General features: G+C 41.3%; 1 protein-coding gene across 3 annotated transcripts; it reads left to right on the top strand.

Moving 5' to 3' along the window:
• Nucleotides 1–866: 866 nt before the first annotated feature.
• Nucleotides 867–13,579, top strand: SUMO2 (small ubiquitin like modifier 2). Of its 3 annotated transcripts, XM_044921820.1 has the most exons (5): nucleotides 876–1,049; nucleotides 2,664–2,795; nucleotides 9,357–9,428; nucleotides 9,665–9,740; nucleotides 12,922–13,579. In XM_044921820.1, the coding sequence occupies exons 1-5, from the start codon at nucleotides 1,029–1,031 to the stop codon at nucleotides 12,936–12,938; spliced, it is 318 nt and encodes a 105-aa protein (XP_044777755.1). In that variant the 5' UTR covers nucleotides 876–1,028; the 3' UTR covers nucleotides 12,939–13,579. The 3 variants fall into 3 exon arrangements, with proteins under 3 accessions (XP_021536685.1, XP_044777755.1, XP_044777756.1); XM_021681010.1 differs by lacking the exon at nucleotides 9,665–9,740 and having other exon boundaries at nucleotides 867–1,049; XM_044921821.1 differs by lacking the exons at nucleotides 9,357–9,428; nucleotides 9,665–9,740.
• The last annotated feature ends 8,381 nt before the right edge of the window (nucleotides 13,580–21,960 follow it).

Genomic DNA, 21,960 nt, shown 5'->3' with positions numbered 1-21,960 from the left:
TGGCATGGACAGTTTTTCAAGATGTTTGGCCAAGAATGGAGTTAGATAGAAGAAGGAAACAGAATCAAGAGTCTTTTTCTATGCTAAGGGAGGAGTGGAAGACAGGACGAAGGAAATAATAAAACCTACCGAGAGTAGCGGGAGGAATCCACTGCATTGAAGTCAGGATTGTTCCTAAGACAGGAGGGACCTACTTCTATTTTTTAACCTGACCGATTGGTTTGGAAGCTGGATATTGAGTGGTTCACTCTTACAGATCCTGTTTCCTCTTGGAGGTTGGGAGCCAGGCCATGAGTAAGGAGTTTGTAGGATGAAAATTTCTCCTCAGCTAACCAAGTACGGGTTTACCAGCAAGAAGCAAGGAGGCACCGCACTGAAGCAAGAGCCCGGTGGGAAGCGGGTTGAAGCTGAAGCTTTAAAATTCAAAAGATGAGAGGCTGAGTGAGTGTGATGTACCTCCAACCGTGTGGAAAGCTGCATTTGGGTCACCAAACAAGATGGTTTTTTCCCAGATCCTCCTGCTGGGGCTTTTACTTAGGCTCCCCCTTTCTCCTCTACTCAGTCTGCCTTCCCCGGCCTGAGTCTTACGTCTAGGCCTCAAGCCTCCTCGTCCCCACCGAGGACCAGCTGGAAGCCATTTTGATTAAGCTCCACCACAGAAGGAGGACAATACAGCCCCGCCCAGAGCCAGGCGCGCCCCCGCGGCGGGCCGGGTGCGCGTGTCCGCGCCTCTTCCCGCCGGCCAGGCGGGCGCCGGGCCCAGGCCAGGGCGGTGCGAGGCGGGGGGTGGGGGTGGTTATGTAAGCGTTGCGCGCTCCCGCGAGGCGGCAACCAATAGGAAGCCCCGACGACTCGTGCTCGCGCACGCAGGGTGGGGGGAGGGAGCGCACGACGTGCGCGCGCCCTCTCCCTCCTCCACCGCTGCCGCCTCCTTCTTCTGCCGCTCCTGGTGCTGCTTGTGTGCTCGTTCGGTGCGGACCTGGTACCTCTTTTGTGAAGCGGCAGCTGAGGAGACTCCGGCGCTCGCCATGGCCGACGAAAAGCCCAAGGTGAGCTCGGCGCTGGCTTCCTCGGCTCGCCGCGCGGTCGGGGTCACGGCGCGGGCCGGGGTCCGGCCCGAGCCCGCCGCGGGCTCCCCGCGCCTTCCTGGGCCCCCCACGGGGCCGGCCGCGGTTCAGGCCCGGGCGCTCCGCGCCATTTTCCTCCCTCCCTTCTTCCTCCCTCCCGCGCCGGAGGAGGCCCCGCCGCCCTCCCCCGCCCCCGACCGCCTCGGAGTGCGCGCCGGGCGCGAGTAGGGCGGGCGAATCGCGGACGCCCGCGGGCCCATCGGCCGCGAGCGGAGCTCCTCCGGCCCGGCCGGCCGGGCGCGCGTGCGGAGGGGCGTTAGGGCGCGCGGTGTCCCCACCCTCCGCGGACCCCGCGCCTGGCCGCGGCGGGTGTTGCCGCCTCCGCGGTGGCGGGGAGTTTCCTCCACCCCGGGCTTCCCCCCTCAGGGATGGGGGGCTGCGGGCATCTGGGGACCCCTGCCCCGCGCCGCGCTGGCCTGGAGAGGGCTCGAGGAGAATCAATGGGCTGCCGATGGGTTCCCCATCGGGCCGTAGTGAGGGGCCGGGGGTTCGGGGATTCCCGGGGAGTATTTCCCACTTTCCCGGCTTCGGGGTCCCCAGGGGGCTGGGCAGGGGCTTTTGCCTGGGTGCCAGATCACCCCTAACCTGCCGAGACCATGCGGTTTCGAGAAGTTGGAGGCAGAGGTGCGAGCAGAAAGACTTGGTAGGGCTTAACTTTTTAACGCGGGTTTTGAGGCACCGGGAGGCTCTTCCCGTGAGGACTAAGGCACACACTTCTAATCCTGGCACACGGGACTTTCGTAGGGTTTGTTCTGTGACACCCCCTCCCCTTTCCTTTCTGAAGTGACTTGGGGGCTACAGAATTACATCAGCCTTTGATTTTGGTGAACTTCAGGTTGGGTGGAAATCTACAAGGAAGACTTGGAAGAAAACTGCATTTGACCCATGACAACAAAGGGGAGGGGAGAATAAGGGCTCTTAACTGAAAATAAACAAAAGTGAGGCTGCTAATAGAGGCGAACATGAATAGTGGTTCTAAGTTACCACCGCTGCTTCAGAGAGAATCGAGGGATATTCCTCAGTTAGGTTTTTTTTAAATGTAGTTGAGATATAAGTTATTAAATTGAGTTTAGTAACTTTTTAACAAGACGGTTGTAATGAGTTTTCGGTTGCAAGTTCTAGATTTTTATCCTTGCATTCTGTACTTAAAGCGCTTTATAAAGAGAAAGGATGGTTATTTTTAATCTTTTTAAGGGAAATGACAAATTTTGAGGGATAAAATCTGCCGTTTTAGAAAATTCAGATGCAGGAGTGCCTTTCAGTGAATTGAGTGGGACCCATCGATAAAAGTCAATGGTTTTCGCTGATGGTATTGCATGTAGGCTACTTTTCCGTTTCTGTGACAGCTATTTAATATCAATGCTCCAGGATTTTTCATCTTTCAGATTGATTTCAGCGGCTGAAAACAGCTGTATACTCTTTTATCATACAGAATGAGAAACCTGTTGATTTCTGAAGCAAGTTGGGCTGCTGCTACTTTAAAAGGTGTTTGTTTTTCACATTTTCCAAATTATACTTTTATTTTTCTTTCAACAGGAAGGAGTCAAGACTGAGAACAACGATCATATTAATTTGAAGGTGGCGGGGCAGGATGGTTCTGTGGTGCAGTTTAAGATTAAGAGGCATACACCACTTAGTAAACTAATGAAAGCCTATTGTGAACGACAGGTGAGGAACTGACATACGCACTTCCAATAAAACTTATTAAGAAAAACCTTATTTTTTTGAGAATAGAAACTAGGCTGGCATAATATTATAATTATCTTTTGGTTGAATGAATGCACTTATATACTTGACATATCAGTTATATCCTACACTTGGCATGTTGATGCTTCATGAAAGTCCTTAGGATGGTTTGGTTAATAGTCTATATGATTCTAGTCCTATGCCAGAATTCATCAAATTATAGCCACAACACAGAATTTGTTCCTCAGGGGGATGAGATTTTACTTTTATAAGAGAATAAGAATGATCTTGATAAAATTTCTTGTTAGGCTCTTTTTTTTTAATCCATTTAAAATTTGTGTCACATCAAAACATTTTGAGCATTTAAACAAATTTGGAAATTAAATTGAGTTTAACAACTGCAATTTTCCTGAAGCATGTAAAATTGTAATATTTTCTTAAATAATGGTAGATGTCAAGAAATTTAACCTCCTGAGTCAGGTAGAAACATTCCTATGTTATAGGGACATTTGCATTCTACTCAGAAATTAGTAAATGGACAGCAAGAAGAGGAAGTAGAGATGAATAGATGCTGGGAGGTGAGTGCAGAGTTTAAGACAAAGAAGCTTCCTTTTGTGAGGTTGAATCTGTAACAATACAGAGGCAACTTTAAAGATGACTTTTGCAAGTATAACAAAAACTCTGATACCTTTATTAGTTAATTCAATAATAACCTGGCAGAAGTATTTTTTTATTCAACTTTGAATGTATAACATATAAAAGTTGGGAAAGTCATTCTTTTAGACAAAAACAAGTTGTCTGCATTGCAAATTGTCCTAAAAATAGGCTCCAAATAGAGTAAGACTTAAACCTATAGAAGTTGGGAGATTGAGTTTGAGTTGATATTTGGACTTCCTGCATGAGCTCTAAGGGCATTTGGAAGAAACTGAGGATAAACTTCATTTTGAGATTGAAACTTTGTTTTATGTCTAATTTATTTATAATAGAATACTGTGCTTATATGATTTTTATCTTCATACGTAAACTAATCTTAAAGTTCTTTTTTTTTTTTTTTTAAAGATTTCATTTATTTATTTGACAGACAGATAGAGCAGGAACACAAGCAGGGGGAGAGGGAGAAGCAGGCTTCCCGCAGAGGAGGGAGCCCGATGTGGGGCTCCATCCCAGGGCCCTGGGACCATGACCTAAGCCAAAGGCAGATGCTTAATGACTGAGCCACCCAGGCGCCCCTATAGTTCTTTAAAAGACAATGATTTTCAGTGTACTCTTATTTGAAGAATTTTGGTGAAATCCCTCTACACACTAATAAATATGTACTTCCTACTTGTGCTAAAGAATTCTTACTCTAGCGTCTTCCATATTTGAACACTAGTGCCCCTTCAGGTTACAGGGGAATTTTAAAAGGTAATCTTGTAGAACTTTTACATAGCATACCTTACAAAGTAGAAACTCACGCTTAGATTTAGTGTTTTTTTTTTTTTTTTAATATTTATTTATTTGACAGAGAGACATAGCGAGAGCAGGAACACAAGCAGGGGGAATGGGAGAGGGAGAAGCAGGCTTCCCGAGGAGCAGGGAGCCCGATGTGGGGCTCGATCCCAGGACCCCGGGATCATGACCTGAGCCGAAGCCACCCAGGCGCCCTAGATTTAGTGGTTTTCAACAAAATTCTCTGCCTATCTTTTCTCGTTACCAAGTTTTAGATTTTAGATGGTCATACATTTTTTAAACGGTCCTATTTTTTCCAAAACTTAATATGGAAACTCAACTGTAATGCAAAGTTGAAAAACTTCATTGAATACCCACGTGCTTACTACCTAGTTTAACCATTAACATTTTATTATACATATCTATTGATAACTTCTATTAATCCTAGACTGTTCATATTTAAGACTTATGTATTTCTTGTAGGGGACCCAAAGGAACTTTTTACTTATCTGATATTTATCAGATGCCTACCATGTGCTGGGGCTTTATACCGTATGCCAGAAAAACAAAGACACATAGCACATCCCATATTGCAGATTGTCTTTATGAGATTGTTCTGTAAGATTGAGTTAGTAGGTCAATCAAGAATTCGGCGATTTTCCTGGTATGTTAAAATTTAGTGTATTGGGGCGCCTGGGTGGCTCAGTCGTTGAACATCTGCCTTCAGCTCAGGTCATGATCCCAGGGTCCTGGGATGGAGCCCTGCATCGGGCTCCCTGCTTGGCAGGTGGCCTGCTTCTCCCTCTCCCACTCCCCCTGCTTGTGTTTCTGCTCTCACTGTCAAAAAAAAATTTTTTTTTAGTGCATTACTCATGTAAATAAAGTTTTTCTTAAATTTTTTCAGTTAGGTTTAAGTTGACTAAACTTGGGGCCACTCTTAATTTGCACTAGGGGAAAAAGTATTGGTAATCCATAAAAAATATAATTCCACTGCATATCACTTGGAATGCAAATAGAATTTGAAGATAAGATTCAGGAAAATTTGGAAAGATTAGTTCCCATTTTCTTTTTAAATTGGGAATAACCTCAGAGTTTCGATTGAAACAAGATCCCTGTTTACTTTTCAAATGTTTACTTCTCTCATTCTAAGGAAGAGGGAGTTGAAGTGTCACCTAATTGGGCTGATCCCTGCTTTTTAAGTGTAGGTATAATGCCTTTAAAAATTCTAAAAAATTTTTTCTCTTTTTAAGATTTTATTTATTTATTTGACAGAGACATAGCGAGAGAGGGAACACAAGCAGGGGGAGTGGGAGAGGGAGAAGCAGGCCTCCCGCCGAGCAGGGAGCCCGATGCGGGGCTCGATCCCAGGACCCTGGGATCATGACCTGAGCCGAAGGCAGACGCTTAACGACTAAGCCACCCAGGCGCCCCAAAAGTCTAAAATATTTATCCAATCTAATTTGCATAGTTAAAGGTGGTTTTTTGTGTTTTTTTTGACAGTTCAGGATTCTTGACTAAGGATTTCTTATCAAGATTAATTGAATGCTCATATTTACTTTCTAATGAACTCAGTTGGCATTGGATCTTTGGAGGAGTTCCAGTAGATGTCTAATAGGCATCTCAAATTGAATGTGCAAAAGACTCTTGATTCTACTCCTAGAAATCTTTTTCTCTGGTGTCCCCTCTCAATAAATAGCACTAGGTTACATTTAGTTGGGAGGTCAGAATCTTGGGATCATCTTTGATGCTTTAGAACTCCTATAAAATCCATCAACAAATTCTGTTCTCTACTTAAACCTGTACTGTTCAAAACAGTAGCCACAAGCCACGTGTGACTGTTTACCTCCTGAAACATGGCTAGTCCAAATTAATATGTGCTGGAAAGTGTACAATATATGCCAAATTTTGAAAACTTATAGTGGGAAAAGTAAAATATCTTAATTTTTCAAATGTTAATTACATGTTAAAACAAAAGGATTTTTAATATATTGATTTACAACATTTAAAATTTTACCTGCTTTTAACGTGGCAATTAGAAAAATTAAAATTATATATGTAGCTCACATATTTCTCTTGGATAGTGCTGAGCCCTCAACCATTTTATTCCACTCTTGGTTGATTACTAACTTCAGAGACTTTCCTGATTAATTCAGAGTGCTTCTGCTCCCATCACTCGGTCCTCTCACTGTTTTTGTTTTTTGTATTGATCACTGTATTTGTCTCTCCATTAAAATGTAAGCTACATGAGCATAGGGCCTTTTTGTTCACTATTTCTCTAGAACTTAAACCACTCCCTGACATATAGAGTGTGTTCAATAAATGCTTATAAAGTGATAGAGAACGTTCAAACTGCCTCCAGAGGTTGGTTTGTAAATAAATTTTCTATTCACATGTAGAATTGAGTTTGCCCACTTTGTCAGCTGTATAGCTTTTGGCTGAGGGCATACTATTCCACTCTAGTGTGCATTTACTATAACAGATTCTTTCATGGAATGTTAAGTGCATTCAGAGAGCCCAGGCTGATTCATTGGTTTAGTCCCGTTCATTTTTGTGAAACGAAGAAATAGGGATCCAAAGAGATAACCTCACAGAGCTCTTCTGTGGTACAACTCTGAAGGTAAAGCTCAGAGATAAAATTTACTCAGAAGTGGAACCCAAATACTGGTTTAATGTAAGTTCATTGTTTGAATTTACAGGATTCATGGAATCTGAAAGGCAAGTCTCCTGAATTTTGGACTTTTGATTTGTAGCAAAATAAAACATTTTATTGTTAAGGAAAAGCATGCAAACAGGTAGTAATAAAGGAATATGATGCGTGTTCTGGGCTTGTGTTTTTTTCCCCTCTTGTTTTGAACGGCCATGCCATTGACCTTAGGACCTTCCTAGTGGATATAGCAGAGGGAGAACCCAGCATATGGCTTAGTATTTTGTTACAGCAATGGGTCTTCGATGGATTGTTTGCAAATGTATAGTTAGTAGTTAATGGCTTGGCATTTAATTCATGGTTGCTTTGCATAATCACAAGTTAAATTTGGATGTCATGAGGAATGAATTAAGGTTGTGGATGTCTCCTATCTGGTCTGGGAATTGCTTGTATTCCTCAAGACAAAGGCTAGTCTGAAAGTGTTACGTGTCACAGACTAGAGTTTTAAAGGAAGGTAATAGGATCTTCATGTTAAAGGTAGTTTTAAAGACAGACTTAATGAATCCATGTTAAATAAAGGAATACAGGTGTCATATAAGTATTGAGCACTTTGTTTCAATATTCTAGTCCTAGGAACTCAGTTAAGTTGAAGCAGGGATTTGTGTAACAGTAATTATAGCTGGTGATTTGAGTATGATACAGGAGTGATTTTTTTTTTTTTTTGTAGAGTGCTTCCTTAAAAGCTCTTTTTCCAGTTAATGTATTCACAGCATGTCTCCAAAGATACTTTATTTTCCTCTCTTGTCTTCATTTGGCTGCAGTTACCAGCTTTGCTACTTTGTTCCTTTCCCCTTTTCCCCACCCAGGTAGGTAATGATCAGTAAAACTTCCGAATCTGTTTTGCAGAAGGGGCATACTTAGGCTCATTTATCTCCTTAAATATAAAAATTTCTTGAAGCTAAACTCTAGTAATGTAATTTTAAAATTCCCTTTTTGTAATAAAGTTGCTCCTCAACTTAGTAGCTTTAGATTTATTTTTAAATAAAATGAAGCATGGTAAGGTAGATCCTGCATTTCATCCATTTTATTCCATCAGTAACGTACCCATGAGCACCTGCTGTGTGCAAGGAATGCAGTATAACCACGACAGTCTTAGGTTCTTGTCCCTCCTGGAGCATGCTTTTTAGTGAGAGGTTGACAAATAATCATTGCTGGTCTGGGTAAGTACTGAGAAGGAATTTTAAAAGCAGGTGGTTCTTTTGAGGTATTCCACAGTTTTAAGCTTGTGTGCTTATGGATGGTTTTAGGACAGTTATGGTGGAAATGTTGATTACCGAAGGGTAAGAACTTGTTGAATTCTTGCGGTGTGCCTAACGTTGTGCTGGGTTTTGACATAGGTTACTCTTGCTTGGTGAAAGGAATTGTTTGGATAGAAATGAAGGTTAAGTAGCTTTAAGGCAAAATTTTAATCATTACATTTATTTAGGTGACTTACAGTTTTCATTATTAAGGGTGGGTTTTTTCCCCCTTTTTGGAGAGCTCTTTAAACGCACAGAAGAATGTCGCTGTGCAAATATGTTACTTTAAATTTCAGTATCTTTCTAACTCATTTAAATGCAGTTTGACTGGGGCACCTGGGTGGCTCAGTTGTTAAGCGTCTGCCTTTGGCTCAGGTCATGATCCCGGGGTCCTGGGATCAAGTCCCACATCGGGCTTTCTGCTTCACGGAAAGCCTGCTTCTCCCTCTGCCTCTCATGAATAAATAAAATCTTTAAAAAAAAATAGTTTGAAGCTATAATCTATTCAAGCTTGGAGTAGCTGTGGTCTCAAAGTAATACAGCTTTTTTAAACGACCTTTTTTTTTTTTTCAAGATTGATTTATTTGAGAGAGTGGGAGTGTGAGTTGAGGGAGGGGCACCGGGAGAGGGAGAGAGAATCTCAAGTAGACTCTGTGCTGAGCACAGAGCGTGACTTGGGGCTCCATCTCATGACCCTGAGATTGTGATCTGAGCCAAAATCAAGAGTTGGCTGCTTAACCAACTGAGCCACCCAGGTGCCCCTAAAAAGACCTTTTTTAAAAAAATCATTTTGGGGGCACCCGGGTGGTCAGTTGTTTAAGCGTCTGCTTTTGGCTCAGGTCATGATCCTGGAATTCCGGGATCAAGCCCCAAGTCAGCCTGCTCAGTGGGGAGTCTGCTTTTCTCTCTCCCTCTGTTCCTCCCCCAGCTTGTTCTCTCTCTCTCTCTCTCTGAAATAAATAAAATCTTTTTAAAAAATCATTTTTCCAAAGAAGTTCAAACATAGTTCAAAGAAAGTGTGAAAGTCATGCCAAATCTTTTTATTCACACAGAAATGTTAACATGTTGATGATTGTTTATTTAGGTTTCTCTTTTAATATATTTATGGCTAAGTATGCATATAATTTTAGTTCTGTTTCTTTGCATTCTTACTGCTTTTAAACTCTCTTGTAGGGTTTGTCAATGAGGCAGATCAGATTCCGATTTGATGGGCAGCCAATCAATGAAACAGACACACCTGCACAGGTAAAAATCTCTTTGTGCTAACTAGAAAAGTCAGTGTTTTGTAATTTTCTCAACAGCCTTGTTTTTATTTGTAAACTTTTAGACATTGGAATACAGTTTTTCACCCAAGTGCAAAACTCTAAAATATCATGAATATTAGTATTTCTTCAGGATATGTCCGTGGTTTTTAAATATCCAGTTATCATTTTGTAAAGCTGACAGGTCATTTAATTTAATCCATTCTTTCCTATTGCCAGCATTTTTTGGAGAAAATAATTCAGAATGCTGTTTTTGTTGCTATAGCTCTTGATCATACTCCGGGTTCCCCCACAGGTGATTGGTTGGCTGTTGATCCTGAGTCTTTTTACTTCTCATGCTGAAATCTCTTTTAGTTGTCCTTGTGAACTAAAGGGATCTTGGGGCTCTAACTGGAAGTATCTTGATGGTTTTGCTCGATCAGTAGGGTTCTTGATACTATGTGGCTTTCCAAAGCCTCTGCAAAAGGTGATGCTGTGTCTGATCCCTTTATCTCTTCACATGTCACTTTGTAAGATATCAGCTGGGCGGTCTTCTATGGCAGAAGCTCTTTGTCTTTGTTTCTTTTTACCCTCTCGGGTTCCACTCAAGACTTCTAGTTTAGGGAAAAAATATTTTGATAGAAGTTTAAATTGGAGCCTTTCTACTTTTAAATTTATCAGTCCATAAAAACTAGAAAGTGGTAAATATGGTAGGAGTGAAGCAGCCTACCCTGGTTGTGGTTTTGTTGATAACCTTCAAAAATTTGAAATGTTGGGGCACCTGGGTGGCTCAGCCGTTAAGCGTCTGCTTTCAGCTCAGGTCATGATCCCGGGGTCCTGGTATCCAGCCCCGTATTGGGCTCCCTGCTCTGTGGGAGGCCTGCTTCTCCCTCTCTCACTCCCCCTGCTTGTGTTCCCTCTCTTGCTGTGTCTCTCTCTGTCAAATAAATAAAATCTTAAAAAAAAAAATTTTTTTTTGAAATGTCTGGTTTGTAATTGAGGGAAGAGTATTTTGAAGTAATTTCCTGTGATGAGTCTCTAAGAAGCAGTTATAGTAGGTAGCCACAAGGAGGAGCTGAATTCTCTTGGTGAATGAGAGACAGGAAAAACTCTTCTATCCTTAAAGGCATTTCAAGTTTCACTATAAATGTAACATCCTGGGGGTTTTATTTTAGTAGATAGGCTGAAGACATGTTTTGATGGTTTAAAAAGAATAAAAACCTATTATGCTAAACTTGGATGTTTAGAATGTATTTGCTGTCTTTTGATGCTCTCACCCACCACCATAAACAAGTTCTTGTCTCTACGTTGCTGGCTGCAAATATTAAACTGTGACGAGGATTTGTTCAGAACTGCATTATAAAATCTTTGAATGTGGAATCGAATTCCTTTGAATATTTGAAATTGAATTTAACTGTAGAATGAAATTGACTCATTTTAGAATTATTCTCCCAATGTTTATTAAATAGAAGTAAAAATTAGAACATCTTAATGACCAGTTTTAATAGTAATATAATTAAGTGCCCACCGTTCTTTAAATATTTTCTTCGACTCATTTAATTCTTATAACTGAATGCTATTTCAATTTACAAAAGAGGGAATTGAGACTTAGTCATTAACATTTTAATGCCACAGTCCTACTTTTAGTGTATTTGAACTTCGTTAGAAATGATTCCCTTTCTTGTCTTTAGGTATCCAGGGTTCTTGATTTTTGTTTTTGTTTTTCTCCCCCCAAATTACCAGTTTTTAGAATGTGTTTTTTGAGGGTAATTATCAGCATAATAAACTGTGGGGTTTTGTTTGTTTTGTTTTTTAAGATTTTATTTATTTATTTGACAGAGACACAGCGAGAGAGGGAACACAAGCAGGGGGAGTGGGAGAGGGAGAAGCAGGCTTCCCGTGGAGCAGGGAGCCCGATGTGGGGCTCGATCCCAGGACTCTGGGATCGACCTGAGCCGAAGGCAGACGCTTAACAACTGAGCCACCCAGGCGCCCTCAGCATAATAAACTGTTACAAAGGTTATTTATTTCATAGGATTGCCATATGTACTAAGATTTTTCTACTGTGGTAGAAAGGATGGTTCTTTTATGTATAATGTGTGGGTAGTGAGCCTTGCAAACTTAGTTTGTGAGTTACAGTTTAAAATTTAAAGTAGTTTTTTAATAAATCTGTCCTTACACATATTCCTTCCCTTACTGCACAGAGCTAACTGCAATGCTTCCTGCACATGCCAGGATGCATTCATGCTATGCCTGCGTGCGCATACACAAACACACTTTTAGAAATACAAATATAGTCATATTGTAAGCACTTTTGCCATTTCGTTAGTTTTTTTGGTTTTGGTTTTGGTTTTTTTTAAGATTTTATGTATTTATTTATTGAGCATGAGCAGAGGGAAGGGGAGAGGGAAAAGGGGGAAGAGAGGATCCCAGGCAGACTGCTGAGCCTGGAGCCCAACTCAGGGCTGGATCTCACCACCTTGAGGTCATGACCCAAGCTGAAATCAAGAGTCGGACGCCCAACTGACTGAGCCACCCAGGCACTCTGCTACCTAGTTTTTAAGTTTGTTTTTAGCCTAATATTATATCTTAGGGATAGTTGCATTTCTACACATGTAAATCTGTGTGGTATTTCATGTTAAGAGTGTACCACATTTCTTTGAGTTTCTATTGATATTTAGGTTATTTCCAGTCTTTTGCTCATTTAAACAACATTGCAGTGAGACCCTTTACACATATTCTTATTTCCATTTATTTTGTTTTTTATGTCTTTTTTTTTTTTTTTTTTAAGATTTTATTTATTTATTTGACAGAGACAGACAGCGAGAGCAGGAACACAAGCAGGGGGGCAGTAGGAGAGGGAGAAGCAGGCTTCCCACTGAGCAGGGAGCCTAATTCAGGGCTCGATCCCAGGACCCTGCTATCATGACCCGAGCCAAAGGCAGACGCTTAACGACTGAGCCACCCAGGAGCCCTTTTATATAATTCTTTATTTTTATCATTATGATAAGTGATAAATTTATCATTTTTATAACATTTTTATTTTCAATAATTAAAAGGGAGGCAGTTTAACTCGTGCACATATTCAGCTTTTTCACTTAAAATTCTTATTTTTTAAGATTTTATTTATTTGAGAGGGGGGTGGCACAAGCAGGGAAGAGGGAGAAGCAGATTCCCTGCTGAGCAGAGAGCCCGATGTGGACCTTGATCCCAGGATACTGGGATCATGATCCAAGCCGAAGGCAGATGCTTAACCAATTGAGCCACCCAGGTGCTCCCCAGCTTTTTCACTTAAAAACTAAGTTTTCTATAATCTTCATATAAGGAAGACCAAGTGAAAAGTTAAGACTGGTGCTACATTAAGCTATGGGATGTCCACAATAATGAACACTGAAATTGGGTGGAACTTGTGCAGTTTTCGGGGTACTTGAGAGTTACAGATCTTAAGAGCTGGTAATCAGTGGCCTTCCATTTGTTTTTCTTCTCTCGTATGCCAGTTGGAAATGGAGGATGAAGATACAATTGATGTGTTCCAGCAGCAGACAGGAGGTGTCTACTAAAAAGGGAACCTGCTACTTTACTCCAGAACTCTGTTCCTCCAGACCAAGAAGACATTCTCAATTAGAAAGCCACAATTTGGTTCCACCACATCCTGACTACTACAGTATAGTTTTCTCTATTCTTTCATTTTCCCCTTCCCCATTCCTTTATTGTACATAAAGTAACTGTGTATGTGCACAAGCATATTGCATTTTTTTTTTAACTAAATGGCCAATAGTATGTTTTGATCGACATCAAATGGAGATGGGATGGGGGAAAATACTGCTTCTGTGAAAATACCCCCTCTCTCCATTAGTGGCATGCTCAGTCAGCTCTTATCTTTATATTCCAGTAAGTTATTTTGCTCTCACTGTTTAACAAAAAAAGAACAACATAAAAATCCTTGCATACCTTGTTCGATTGGAGAATTTTAATGTTTTTCATTTATCATTGTAAAACCAAGGACAATTTTATAACTTTTTTGTACGTAGCTGTTACATGTAGGGCAATCTGTCTTTAAGTAGGGATAAATTACTCTAAAAGAAATGAATCCTAGATAGTTTTCCCTTCAAGTCAAGCGTCTTGTTGTTTAAATAAACTTCTTGTTTAAAATGAGCTGTTTTCTTTATTCTGAAGAATATTGAGAAGCTTAGAAAAAACCATGAAATGAGTAGGCTGCTAGAAGTAACATTTCAAGGAAGAAATAAAGCTACACTGCATTCCTGACAGACTGATACAAAACAAAGAATAACAAAGTTTATAAATGACTAGTAACTGATGTTTCAGCCTCTTTGTTTAAAAAGCTTAGGCAGTTCCAAATACGCAACTTTACTAGCAAAAATTGGGTCATGATGTGGATTTACTCCCAAGTATTCTCTGTAACCACTACCTGGCAGAATGGGTTAGTACATGCAGCTAAGAGAAAGTTGAGTTTGCTAACTCTGCCGATAAATCACTCAACCATTCTAGCCTCCTTTGATGAATAAATATTCCCTAACCCAAAATAGAGTCTTCGTTCCTTGAGGATGTTGAAGGACAGAAAATACTTATCCACATATCTCCACTCTTACAGCCTTAAATATGCAGGGCACTACAGTTTTTAAATTCAAATGTGTGGGGAAGGGTAACAGCTCTAAAACTAGTAAACAGAATATTAGAGCTGGAGAGATTAAGATTACCTAATTCTAACCCGTTTTAGAGATGAGGAAGCTGAGTTCCTGAGGGTTGTTACTTGTCACACAGAGGATTATGAAACTAGGACTAGAGAATAGGTCTGATCCCTGTTAATGCAGTTCTTCCATATTGGTTCTCAAGAAACTGAATTTCCACTCCTCTTACTCACCAATGTGGCCTTTTGGGATCAAGTCCCCATGTACTATCATGCCTTGTCATTCACTTAGTTCATTCTGTTGCAATATGGTCTTTTTTTTTACATCCCCCATTTTTATGGTGAACGAGCTTCCCCAGACAGGTTTTCTGTAGGTTTTTTAAGTTTTTTTTTTTTTTTTTTTTTTTTAAAGATTTTATTTATTTATTTTTGACAGAGAGAGACACAGCGAGAGCAGGAACACAAGCAGGGGGAGTGGGAGAGGGAGGAGCAGGCTTCCCGCAGAGCAGGGAGCCCGATGCGGGACTCGATCCCAGGACCCTGGGACCATGACCTGAGCCGAAGGCAGACGCTTAACGACTGAGCCACCCAGGCGCCCGGTTTTTTAAGTTTTATTTATTTAATCTCTACACCCAATGTGGGGCTCGAACTCATGACCTAAGATCAAGAGTCGCATGCTCTTCTGACAGCTAACCAGGCATGCCTGTTCCATAGTTTTTTCACTCTATATATGAGTTAATATTGAACCAACGACTTTTATTCCTGTATGTTACCAATCTCCGTTTACAATTTATATTGTGAAACTGGGAAGCCTGCCCCCCAAAAATCTTAGGTAAGTGTGTATCTCTTGAGTTGTTGCACTAGGTACTGTTGAATGGTGGAATTTGGTGGTGCCCTAAAAATTAGGATTGAAATTCAAGCCAGAGAACTTTATTATATAAAGGATCTTGAATTGGGTTCTTGTTTAATTAGGAATTACTAATGTCTGAGCTTTTGCCATGTTGGGGGGAATATAAACTTGGTAGTAGAAAAACTGGATGGAATTTTAAAAGCCAGAGGGAAAAGCGTGGAAAGGGCACTGTTTGGTAATATGGTGGTGTAGCTTATTGATAGTTGGGTCAGTGTATAACTACCACTGTTAAATAAACTTCTTCATTGTTCTCCCCCTATTTCACATACGTTGCTATCATAAAGACCTTTTCTATGCAAAATTTATGGAGTTTTTTTTTTTTTTAAGTAATCTCTATACCCAGCGTGGGGCTTGAACTCATGACTCCAAGATCAAGAATTGCCCCCTCTCCCAACTAAGCCAGCCAGGCATCCCTAAGGAGCACTTTATTATTTATTTAAAAAATTTTTTAAAGATTATATTTATTTGACAGCACAAACGGGGAGCGGGAGCAGGAGAGGGAGAAGCAGGCTCCCCGCTGAGCAGTAAGCCCAATGCGGGGGCTCGATCCCAGGACCCTGGGATCATGACCTGAGCCGGAGGCAGAGGCTTAACCAACTGAGCCACCCAGGTGCCCCTAAGGTGCACTTTTAAAAGAACACTTTGAAAATAAGTGAATTGTTGAAAATACTGAAAGTAATATTTGCATTTTAATTTTTTGCCTTTGGAGGGGAGGTTCAAATGATGGGAGTTATACTGCCATTTTGAGTAATTATTGGAACAATTTAGCTAATCTCTTTCTGGCTGCTCTCACATTAATACCCCACATATTTATATCCTGAAAGCAGCAAATAGTATCTAAGTGAACATTGTTTTGTACAAGGAAATGAGAGAATTTTTACTCCAAAGCACCCCTCCTATTCATCCACACTGCTTGAGGCCAAAACAAAAGGTATTAGCAACTTTTCAGAAATAGGAGTGTCAAGTCGTTCGGTTCATTTTTTTGCTTGTTCGTGTTTTTGTGGAAATTATTTTAACCTGATGATCAGTTTATTTTTTTATTTTGTATTTAAATTCGATTAGCCAACATATAGTACATCATTAGTTTTTGATGTAGTGTTCAATGATTCATTAGTTGCGCTGTAACACCCAGTTTATATTCTCCCAAAAGGGGATGATGTGGAATGGAAGATGGTGAGGAGTAGCATAGTTTGAGGAGAAATGGGAGACTATGGTCATAGCATGTAGTTCTGGAGGAGATTGTGCCAGCAGGAGGTCAATAGAAGGTGGAATCCCTGGATATGAGGGAAGTCTGTTGGGAGTCTTCCCAACGTCCTTGTGGGGGTTATGGTGTATTGGAGAGGGCCAGCTGTGCTGCTGAGGCTTATTTTTGAGTTAAGATACTGCTGCTTTTAAATCCGACTAACAGTGATTCTGGATTGTGGTTTTGCATTAGAATCCCCTGGTGAGTTTTAAAAACATACCAATGCCTGAGTCCTATCCCTAGAAATGTATTTTGAAAGCAGTGGAATGAGAAGCAATTCTGGGATGCATCATCACTACTCTTAAGAGTTAATAAGCACCTTATGGATGGTGAAGATTACATGAGATAATAAATGTTTCAGCCACCTAGCACAATGCCTCCCACGTATGGAACTCTTTAAATAAAAGTTATTATTTTCAGCATGCAGTAAAGGCTGCCATAGGATGCTGAGGCTTCAACAGAATTCCATAATCTGTGACGATGCCTCGTACTTAACATGTGAAAAAGGCCAAGAATTTTCTATTCATTTCTAAAACAATTCAATCTTTGTCTTGTTAGGCTTTTTAATAAATGTTTAATGCTAAATTGTGCCCTAATGAGTCTTTAAGGAAAAACAGTCCTCAGGATTGTAATGACTCTCCAATATTCTAAAAACCAGAAGACCCATCCACACATGCTTCAACATTCTGATTACGACGGTGGTAATTTGAGGGGTGATCCTCCATGTCGTAGGACACACATGTGCTTTATAGTGAGACTTTAGTCTGTAAGGTGGTTAGCTAAAGAAAAGAGTTCCTCAGAGTGGAACATAATTAGAATAGAGCATATAAACAGGTTAGGAATTTAATCTATTTGGAATGTGGAGTGTTATTTCCCTGTAAGCAGTGACATGTGACTATGTATGAGATCATTTTAAGATTTCCTATACCCCTGGGGCCTTTATGAAACCGTTTAAAGTCTCAGAATTGTCATGTAGTGTTTGCTTTCTTGCAATTCGTATTTTTTTTTTTTTAAAGATTTTATTTATTTATTTGACAGAGAGAGACACAGCGAGAGAGGAAATACAAGCAGGGGGAGTGGGAGAGGGAGAAGCAGGCTTCCCGCGGAGCAGGGAGCCCGATGCGGGGCTCGATCCCAGGACCCTGGGACCATGACCTGAGCCGAAGGCAGACGCCCAACGACCGAGCCACCCAGGCGCCCTGCAATTCGTATTTTTAAGGCATATTATGTGGCTAACTTTGCCACAAGTTACAGAATTTGGAATATTAAGGGAAGAATTTTCTCACATTTTTCAGGGCATACTGTTTAAAATTATTTGATGTTTGTAATTTTAGCAATTTTTGCAAAGGAGGCCAAATTCATCTCTAGGAGAGCAGGACAGGTGGGTTAGGGGAGTTTTTTGCTTGTTTATTAAATATAGAAATAGTAGCATGGGATTGGGGAAAGCAAACAAACTTAATCCACATCATTTTATTCAGCTCAGTCTGAGAGAAGGGGAAAAGAATGGAGAGGAATCATGCTCTCCCTCCACAATCCAGTGATTAAAAAGGATGTGAGAGTGGCATGTCAGACCTAGTAGGGAGTATGTGCCATTTTGTTTACCTTTGACAAAGAGAAGGCAAAACATGACCACCATTTTCCTTATCTCAGGTGGTTGGTTGGTTTTACGGCAAATGAGTTTCAAGAAAAAATAAATGCCTTCAGTTGTCTCTCTGTGCCATTGATTTGCCTTTCTTTGTGCGAGGATACAGCTAAGAAAAGAATGGACAGATGCATACTAAATTTGGCTTAGGAGTGATGGATACAGAATGTATGTGTAAATACGTATGGTTAAGTCACACAGAAGTGACATGGGGCACCCTGCAATCCTGGGGTTGAAAAGCTTGTTAGAAATACTTGTCAGTAAGTCATTTATTAATTCAGTTACTTAGTGAAGTTCAAAAGCACAAGAGCAGCATTTTAACAGTAGAAGGAATAGAAAATATTAAAATGTATTGGGCCGCCTGGCTGGCTCAATCTGTGGAACACGCAACTCTTGATCTCAGGGTCATGAGTTCGAGCCTCACGTTGGGCATAGAGATTATGTAAGAAAACAAAAAAGAAAGAAAATGCATTAAACTATGGTTGAACATAAACAATTACTGTTCTTGTAGGTCAGAAATAGTCAAATGTCTGCAATTTCATATGGGTTCAACCTAGTATGTGTGTTCTGGATCAGAATGAGAGACACTAAGAAATTGGTTCAAACCCGATTGCATAATCCAGGTAGAGTAAATCCCAATAATAAGGCCCTGGAGATTGCCCATAACCTCTGGCATTCTGGAATAAATTGGGGCAGGTTGAAATTATGGGAGATTCAGAAAAAAGTTGGTAACATTCAAGGCAAAAAACAGATGCTTGAGAGCTAAGAGACGCTATGTCAGTGCATATTTTTGTGTTTCGTTTAAATTTAGTTATTACCTTAGTAGGCTTCAAGAGATGAACAACTTCCAGATTATTCTGAGTAAGTTGTACATTGCATTCTTGAATAAAACTCTCCACATACCCAGCAACAAATTTAAAAACCAACAGGAGGGCGCCTGGCTGGCTCAGTCGTTAAGCGTCTGCCTTCAGCTCGGGTCATGATCCTGGGGTCCTGGGATCGAGTCCCACATCGGGCTCCCTGGTTGGCGGGGAGCCTGCTTCTCCCTCTCCCACTCCCCCTGCTTGTGTTCCCTCTCTCGCTATGTCTCTCTCTGTCAAAAAAAAAAAAAAAAAAATTTTAAAAACCAACAGGATTTCTGTCCGTGTTAAAGGAAAATTATTAAGGCTTTAAACATTTTTTGACCTTTTTTTTTTTTTAAAGATTTTATTCATTTATTTGAGAGAGAGAATGAGAGAGAGAGAGAGCATGAGAGGGGGGAGGGTCAGAGGCAGAAGCAGACTCCCTGCAGAGCAGGGAGCCCGATGCGGGACTCGATCCCGGGACTCCAGGATCATGACCTGAGCGGAAGGCAGTCGCTTAACCAACTGAGCCACCCAGGTGCCCCTTTTTTGACCTTTTTTAAATAGTAATTTCTTGCCACCTGCTTCAGAAAATACATTGTGTTCTGAGGAAATTCTGAGAATACTGGGTTTACAAAAACCTGTTGGGAATGCTGATTACTAGGCTTTCTGAATTGAATTACAAATGGAAGACTAGTACTTGGAATATAGTAGGGAAGCATGGGACTAAGTGAAATCAGGGGGCACTTACTGCTTAAAGACATGAGAAGTTATGCAGAGTATGGATAACTGCTCATGCTCCCCTTCACTGTATTTAAAAAGCAGGTGAAAAATGGAACATACATGTAGGGCAGTGGTTTTGAAATTGCCCGGAACCATGGGGTTGTGCAGAAGAGGACAGTAGAGAGACGGCCAGCCAGGGACGGGGAAGCGGAAAGGGCCAGGATTCCGGACCCTCCGCTTGGTTTCAATCACAGCTGCTCTGTTCATCTAGTTTATATATTTGGATCCTGCTTCCTAAACGTTTGAAAAACATTGCTATAGGGGTGCCTGGGTGGCTCAGTCATTAAGCGTCTGCCTTCAGCTCAGGTCATGGTCCCAGGGTCCTGGGATCAAGCCCTGCGTCGAGCCCCGCATCAGGCTCCTCGCTCTGCGGGAAGCCTGCTTCTCCCTCTCCCACTAACCCTGCTTGTGTTCCCGCTCTCGCTGTGTCTATCTCTGTCAAATGAATAAATAAAATCTTAAAAAAAACCCAAAAAACATTGCTATAGTCATGAAATAGCTGTTGGACCATTCCTTGTCATAAGATTTCATCTGTCTAATATTTCATTAGGTTTTTAGGTCAACCTAAGGGTTCAGAACAAATTTTGTATTGATTTAGAGTCCTCAATATGTATTTTACAAATCAATGATGGGCCTTCATCATTTTGAGAGCAGCCATCCTTTTGAATCTTTTGATCCTGATCTGATCTGTGTTGATCTTTTGAACAGACTGTAATTTTATTAATGTCCCATTTTCAGTTGAGTTGGTCGTCTGGAGCAAAGGTCATTATCATATCTGTTTTACCCCAAATCTCTAACTTGTAGCAAAAAGTGGAGTATAGTGATTTTAGTCAAAACTGTTGTAGGACATGAACAAGTAAACAGGAAGGCTTGTTATTCTGGAAATTTCTGGCAATTTTACTTTAAGGCAGGATTCTTTTTTATTTTTATTTTTTAAAGATTTTATTTGAGAAAGAGCGAGTGAGCATGAGTTGGGGGGAGGGGCAGAGGAGACTCCCTACTGAGCAGGGAGCCCGATGTAGGACTTCCATCCCAGGACCCTGGGATCGTGACCTGAGCCGCAAAGGCAGACGCCCAAGCGACTGAGCCACCCAGGCACCCCTATTTTATTTTTAAGTTAGCTCTATGTGGGGCTTGAACTCATGACTCTGAGATCCAGAATACATGCCATACCGACTGAGTTGGCCAGATACCCCTGGCAATTTTACATTAAAATACAATGCTCAGAAACAGGCCTGCCTAAAATGGCTTTAATCAGGTATCTGTTTTACATAATTTATTCTTCTTTACAAATCATTAGATTAAAAGGGTTCCCTGGGACTGATCCTTTACCTTTGAAGCAAAGGTTCTCAGCCCAAGCCACATGTGACCTGTTTAGCTTCTTAAAGATATCCCTGGTTAGACTCTACCCGCCCTGCCCCCTCAACCGAAATTCCAATTCAGTATATCTCAGATAGGGCTGGCATTCATTTGTATTCCTTATAAGCTCATAGCTTATTCTGATGTGCAGCCAGGATGGGGCAGCTCTAATAGGAAGCTTTAGTTTACCAAGTACAACTTTTTTTTTCCTTAAGATTTTATTTCTTTAAGTAATCACACCCAATGTGCGGCTGGAACTCAAACCTGAGATCAAGGGTCACATGCTGTACTGACTGAGCCAGCCAGGCGCCCCTACCAAGTACAACATTCTTAAAATTATCTCATTTCAACCAACTTAAAATAGGTGTTGTTAACCCCATTTACAGATAAGGAAACTGGGCTCAAGAGCATAAATGGAAAAAAAAAAAAAGCATAAATGACCCAAACGTGTCTTTCATGGAAGAAATGTTTTTTGTTTTTTGTTTAATTTTTTATTTATTTGCAAGAGAGAGAGAATGAGAGACAGAGAGCATGAGAGGGAGGAGGGTCAGAAGCAGACTCCCTGCTGAGCAGGGAGCCTGATGTGGGACTCAATCCCAGGACTCCAGGATCATGACCTGAGCCGAAGGCGGTCGCTTAACCAACTGAGCCGCCCAGGCGCCCGGGAGAAGTGTTTTTTATGGGAGCAGAACCAGAACCTAGGCTTTTCGATTTCCAGTTTAGTGCTGTATTGCTATACCAACCTGTCTTTTTTTTTTTTTTTTTTTAAAGATTTTATTTATTTATTTGACAGAGAAGGACACAGCGAGAGAGGGAACACAAGCAGGGGGGAGTGGGAGAGGGAGAAGCAGACTCCCCGCCGAGCAGGGAGCCCGATGCGGGACTCGATCCAGGGACTCCAGGATCATGACCTGAGCCGAAGGCAGTCGCCCAACCAACTGAGCCACCCAGGCGCCCCCAACCTGTCTTTTATAATACAGGGGAGGGAGGAAATTGGGCAAGTATGAACTCAAAGGTTTAGGCCAAAAGGGACCCACCTTGGGGTGCCTGGTTGGCTCAGTCCATAGAGCAAGGGACTCTTGATCTCAGGGTTGTAAGTTCAAGCCCCA

The sequence above is a fragment of the Neomonachus schauinslandi genome, chromosome 15 (genome assembly GCF_002201575.2).
Source record: "Neomonachus schauinslandi chromosome 15, ASM220157v2, whole genome shotgun sequence".
NCBI lineage: Eukaryota > Metazoa > Chordata > Mammalia > Carnivora > Phocidae > Neomonachus > Neomonachus schauinslandi.
The sequence above is the reverse complement of the archived record's forward strand: the minus strand, read 5'-3'. Positions and strand labels throughout refer to the sequence as shown.

Bases quoted from the DNA above. Each gene is read 5' to 3' on its own strand.
- SUMO2 (XM_044921820.1), top strand. From the start codon at position 1,029: ATGGCCGACGAAAAGCCCAAG. The intron at 1,050-2,663 runs GTGAGCTCGGCG...TTCTTTCAACAG, and splicing joins TGGCCGACGAAAAGCCCAAG to GAAGGAGTCAAGACTGAGAA. The intron at 9,429-9,664 runs GTAAAAATCTCT...TCCTATTGCCAG, and splicing joins AAACAGACACACCTGCACAG to CATTTTTTGGAGAAAATAAT.